Source organism: Oryzias latipes, chromosome 14 (assembly GCF_053564925.1).
Source record: "Oryzias latipes strain Hd-rR chromosome 14, Olatipes_Hd-rR_3.1".
Classification (NCBI taxonomy): Eukaryota; Metazoa; Chordata; class Actinopteri; order Beloniformes; family Adrianichthyidae; genus Oryzias; species Oryzias latipes.
The window spans coordinates 2566549-2572940 of NC_136250.1; the positions used below are offsets into that span (position 1 = coordinate 2566549).

Sequence of the window (6392 nt, forward strand, 5' to 3'; positions counted from 1 at the left end):
AATGTATCAAATGTTCCAAGGGATTCATACATCGTATTCATGGTATTATGTTCTTGACTGATTTTGACAATTGAACAGACTATTGTGCATGTGATGACTTACACAATGAAATGATGCTGACTCTTTTTGGAGTGAACAACCATTAGACTGAATCAACAATCAGTTTAGATCAACAAGATCTATTCACTTGGAATCTGTGCTAAATATAGGTTACCTGTACGTAATTATTTGCAAAGATGGACAGAGACATTGAGACATGTACTAAGACATTTGCAATTTGATGAAATTAATGAGAAATTCCATTCTGTTGTGAACAATTGCCAAGGTGTTTGGAGGTTTGTCCATGTTGTTTTGAGACTGTAATTTCTGTTTCAAGAAATGAGCCAAACCAATGGAGAAAAACTGTAATAAACACAAACCTTGAAGGAGAACTGAACTGTTGACCTCTGATTTCATCAAGAAGATTGAAAAACTGTTTGTTGTGTGTTTGTTGTGGTTTAAGACATTAACAGGAAAGACTCATATTCACTTTAACCCAATGCATCATGGGAGATGTAGTGCGAAAACTGCCGCAGATGGCAGACAGACTTGTATGGTGTTCAGGGCCTAAAGCATTGTGCATCAAAACCCAAAATCTGCTAATCAAAATGCATAAATTGAGAACCAAAACCCACAATTTGCAAACAAAACACATAACATTCTGAAATTTTGAGTCGTCCTTTTATTTTTGCGGTTTTGATTCTAAAACCTGTCAACAGGTAAAATCAGCGACACATCAGTCAAGGGGAGTGGAGGCGGGACATCTCCGACATCCAGAAGCTCATTGGTTACCGAATAACTCAGAGTCTTACGTCAACATACCAGTTTAGAAGGTGAGTTTTTCAAATCTTTTACTATATTAAACGACCAAACGTGTACTATATGTAACCGGCGGACGCCAGCACAGTCAGATGACCATTTTTGTTGGAACTGAGCGACTTTACGAGCTAAATCTGAACAAGGAAGTGAAGACTTTAACCACTTCTGATTGGTCAGACTGATGACATGTGACTGAGCCTCCAAGAATGATTGGTGGAGACAGTTAAAGGGGCGGGACTTTTCCTAAAACAGCTGAAGCTGCGGCTAAATCGCGGTACCGTCATTTTTATCAAAATGTCTTTAATGGAATCAAATAAACACAAAGTAAAAAGTATTTTATGATCTTTCATATTCCTAACTACTCAGTGTTTTATCAGGGCCTGTTTGGATGAACACAGAGCTGATTTCCTGGAGATGGGAAATGTTTTTAGATCAGTTAATGAGGGTAATTTCCCACAGCACACTAATGTGCCGCAGCACACTGGTTGAAAAACACTGATCTAGAAGCAGTGATCAATGACTGACACCAAATGTGTGGTGTGACAGTGGACAAACAGGAAGTCCAGCTGTTTCACAAAACCAAACAAAAGAACTAAATCCAAGATGCTGCTGTTGTGACTGCAGCATGGTAAGTGTAGGTGCTACTCGTGGTCCGGAGCTTCAGGCCGTCCGTACCCCTTGTTCTATCCTAGGCACTTTACCATTGGGAGTTGGGTCATTTAGACCCACTAGACAGTGCTCTGAACCTTTTTTCTTCAATGATTTGTGATCTTCACTGGTGTCCATGGATTACATGAAATCTTTCCACCTTTATCCACCTTTGTCATGGTAGGGAGAACACATCAATGGAAGGGGGGGGTCATCTAAGATAGCACAAGGGTTAGAGCAGGCGCACAGACAGGATCCCTGCTGCTGCTTTCAGGTGTGTTTATTCGGAACTGATTTCATGGGACTGTCAGAAAACACCACTTCATTTTTATTTTCCCTTTTGAGTTTTGTGTGTTTGTTTTTTACGCAGCATTCACCTTCCTCAAGGTCTGCTCAGCGCTCTCCCTCCCCCATCACATCTGCTGCTCTGCGGGATTACACTGTGAATGTTTGTCTCAAACACACAGTACCGACAGCGGATTAGAAATGCTCTGCATCCTGCAGAAGGGTTAACCAATCAGGGCATGCGGACACAGGGATTAACCAATCGCACCACAGAGAGGGAGGGGAGAGGGATTAACAGAGCACTGAATGGGATTAGGTCAGTGCTGAGTGCAAACATGCTTTGAAATGTCTGCTTCAGACATTTGAGTATTGCATGTTAAAGACTGGGGAAGGTTAGCATGTGATGAGAGACAGGAACACAAACTAACATTGTTTTATCATTTCCAGCAAGATATTGGTAGGAGTTTGCAACTTTGTGAAGCAGTTTGGTAAACAAATTTAGATCTGAAGTTCAGGGAACATTTTCAGATAAAAGAATGTTTTTTATTCAAATGAAAAATCCCAAACTGAGTCAAAGACCCAACTAAAGCCTCTGGATCAGGCCGAAACTCCACATAAAATGTTTGACCACGACCATGTCACTGCTCAGTTTACACAGAGCAGTAATCAGGTCATGAGGGGATTACCCTGTGGAGACGAGTGAAGGGGAAGGGGAGAAAGAGGGAACCGCTGAGCGCAGAGAGGACGGAAAGATGCAAAACTCCATGAAGGCAACTGCAGACACAGTTTAGAGAAGTGTAGTCCGTTTTCTGAGGAGCAGAGCAGCAGAGGAGGTGCCGCCAGCAGGGAGGCAGAGGTGGAGGGATGGAGGAGGCAAAGATAGACGAGTAACGGGGAAAACAAGGAGAGAGCCAAGAATGGAAGGAGGTGGAGGTGGGTGAGAGACAGAGGAGGATATGGCAATAATCCCAACTAATTCACTTAGAGCATTGCTGTGGGGAGGCTAAGAGGATTGGGACACTCCCAGAAACAGATCAACCAAAATAACCAAGATGGAGCGCCGAGGAGTGCGCACGCTGCACGACGAGCGTGAAGGGTCCAAGCAGGTTCCTGCAGCGCCCCTTCCATCCCAAACCCACTCAGGACTGAAACTCCCGGGTTCATCTGAGTCAGAGCACAAACATCTGAAGGGCAGATCAGTTTAATATGTCACACTACTAAAACACGAAATCTATTTTCCATCAAACATGTCAGGCTGACAGCACTAAAGTCCAACTAACACAAACACAAATGATCCAAAAGGCTGGACAACATCAGACGACTGCACTAACAGTAGCAGGAAAACAACGATAATGATGAAGAGTTTAGAGTCATTTACACTGGTGGCTGGAACACAACTTCAAACAAAACCAACACGTGCACATGCCACACATGCCACACATCAACACGTGCACATGTGACATGACTCTGTGAACTTCCTGGAGCAAATTGCAGATTTTCCTTCATCATCCGAGGCCTCAGTCGTTTCATTTAACACGGGATGAGGATGAAGGAGGGATCTGAGTCGGACCGCCGCCGCTCTTTCCTGAAGTTCCTCCACAGAAAAGCGTCTCTACAAAGGCTGCTGCACAAAGAGAAAAACTAACTAATTCTCACAAACAAAAAACAGATAATTGGTGACAATTCGTCTTCTGGCAGAACTGCTGCCCCCTGTGCTCACACAGACGAGCCCCCCCACCCACCCACTCTGTCTAGAGGACCTGGAATTTCCAGGAGTTTTGGTCCTTGTGGTCCAGGCAGTCCATAGTCGTGAAGCCCAGTTTCCAGGCCTGCTGGTCCTTGTAGTCCAAGCAGTCAACGGAAGTGAAGCCCAGGGAGGAGGCAGTGCTGTAGCCCTGTGAAGACAGTGATGCTGGGGACTGGCTCAGGGAGCCCCCCATGGAGGGCACAGTGATGGGGCTGAGAGCACCCCCAGTGCCTGAGAGCTGTGAATGCATGGGCGACAGGTAGGCGCTGCAGTCCAGGCCGGTGAAGTAGGAGGTGGTGCTGGCGTAGCCCTGCGTGTACGCCGGCTGGCCGTAGCTCATGGGGTAGGGCGAGGGCCGCTGCATGCAGGGCGCCGAGGAGGAGGCCAGGGGGTCGGGCAGGGGGGAGATGGCCGGGCTCCAGATGGACACAGCGGTGTTCCCGGTGCTGGAGCTTGCGGCCAGGCTGGGCCCTGACTGGGCGGAGGAGGGGCTGTAGGAGCCGGATGGGTTGGGGACAGGATCGGGTGCACTGGCCTCCTGCACTGGGGAGGCCTTCTTCTTTGGGGGGCGGGGCTTGGACTGGCCACTGCTTTGTTGCTGCTGCTGACGGCATTTGGCACGGCGGTTCTTGAACCACACCTGAGAAAGCACAAAGAAGAACAGGCCATGTCAGACAATCTAGCAGTGAGGCCGTACATGTGCAGCGTCCAGCACCTCCTCCAGGTGTGATCTGACCGGACATGATGGGGTCCAGCATGAACTGCTGCAATACCTGCACACGGGACTCTGGCAAGTTGATCTTGAGGGCCACCTCCTCCCTCATGAAGATGTCCGGGTAGCGGGTCTTGGAGAACAGAGCTTCCAGGATGTCCAGCTGTGTCCGAGTGAAGGTGGTGCGCTCTCTGCGCTGCTTCCTGGGAGTGGCTGCAGATCAAGCACACACACAAAAACAGCATGAACTATGTAGTCACATCTGATTGACTGAAAATCCAAAGTTTGGGGGAAACTCTGGAAACTTTTTATCTGTAGCGGTTTGAGAAAAATGATTCAAAACCATTAAACACTGATAAGAGTGTCCGTAAATACATCAACAGATGTACATGTCGCCGCTTTTTCCCGATGGAGTCTATATGCACTCACTGTCGGCAGGGCTGTGTGTGTTTGTCACCCTGGACAGTTCCCCGGAGTCCACGGAAGAGCGCGCGACTAAATATGCACCAAAAACAACAATTCCTGACAGAAGAATCGAGTTCTTTAGAGGTGAAAACTCGTTTTGTTTTCCTTGTTGTAATTGTGTTGCGCTGGTTTGTGTCTTATTCATGAAGAAAAAAGGCAAACATTTTAAAGCCTTTTTCAGGGATGTCGGTGTTTCCGTGCAAACATTCTGGTGAGCGCAGACAGACGCCGTTTGTGTTCAGGACCTGATCAGATTTATGCGTGACGCTAAACAGGTGGAAATAGTTACAAATAAAACAAAACTTCACTGAAAAACCATAGAAAAGGGTTTGTAAAAGATCAAAAAGTTATTCGCCTCAAAATTTACAATTTTCAATAAAAGTGTAAGATTGCGCATATTTATTTTTTAGGATTTATTTTCCAACTTTGTAATCAAACACAGTATCTCTAACAACAACAAACATCATTTATTTGAGCTCCTTTTCTTATCTTACTTCGTCTTTACGCACCAGTCGGCGCGTTTTACGCATCTCGCTGCGGAGCAGGCGCTTCAATTACAGGGATGGGATGAAGCAAACGCGAAGACAAACAGCATTTTTGGTCAAATAAAATAAATGAACTCAACAAGAACACATTCAAACTTACGTGGATAAGCGACGGTGGTGTGAAGCACATCCATTCCTGGCGCAGGCAAACTTAACCCGTTCATGGTGTAATGGGGTTGCTTTATGTAGGACATCATCCTTGCAGCAGCTTTTAAGAGCTTCCCGAAGCTCGGACACGCAGCGCAGCAGCGGCGGGACCCTCGGAGCGCAACGGCGGCAACAAGTGGACGCGTCCGATTCGAGCGGCGCGCTCCGCGTTCTCAAGACTTTTTTCTTTCAAACTGCTCGGAGTGCTGTCATTGACTGTCAGCTTCGCAGCAGAGCCCCGCCTGGCTCGTTCAGCATTCGGACAGCTCCTTCCACTCTGACCCCGCGCGCACAGAAACGCTCAGGTGCGCTGCTCCCAGATTCCTTTGCGCCTTGGTGCGGAACTCCTCTGAGTTTCTTTACCGGCACTCGCTGCTAATTAGAGGAAGCAAGTGATTGCAGAAAACCCCTCCCACACTCACACCAGCAGACACGCGCACAGCGGCCTCAGTGGGTAAACCACAACAGTCACATAATTCAGCCTCTTTGGAGTCTGCGCAGCTCTAGCAGAGTGCTCAAAATAATTTAGTGTCCTCGTGCGTAACGTCTTTTCTCACAAAACTTCCTTCTGCAATTACTTTAAGGCTAACTTCTGCTCCTTAGTGTGGCATCGACATGAATGCAAAAACATGTGTGATTTATTTCATGGCTGGAAATAATTTCAGGCATCAAGGGGTTAACAACACTAAAATTAATTTTAAAAATTGCATCATGATGAAGAGAGAACAATAGAAAGGAAGAGCTCTTTTGCAGAATGATGCCAGTTTCCTCTCAGTGACCTCTGACCTTTGTCTCTGGCCTCTCCACCACAGTCTGATCATTTGCTGCACAGCTGCTGCAGTTCATTCGCACTTTCACACTTCAATCCCATGTTGGGATCTATCGCTAATTCAGATGCACACACACACACACAGCCAAAGCAACAAAGCTCATTTGATTTATCATAATATGCTTTATCTGAAAAGTAAGTATCTTATCTCCAGAT

The 6392-nt window shown here is 46.5% G+C and overlaps 1 protein-coding gene across 1 annotated transcript; it reads right to left on the minus strand.

Annotated features, from left to right (window-relative positions):
- Window positions 1-2976: 2976 nt before the first annotated feature.
- Window positions 2977-5848, minus strand: crx (cone-rod homeobox). Its single transcript, XM_004076024.5, has 3 exons — window positions 5361-5848; window positions 4312-4463; window positions 2977-4178 (listed from the first exon to the last, which is right to left on the minus strand). Exons 1-3 carry the CDS (start codon window positions 5455-5457, stop codon window positions 3543-3545), a joined length of 885 nt encoding a protein of 294 aa, XP_004076072.1. The 5' UTR covers window positions 5458-5848; the 3' UTR covers window positions 2977-3542.
- Window positions 5849-6392: the final 544 nt, after the last annotated feature.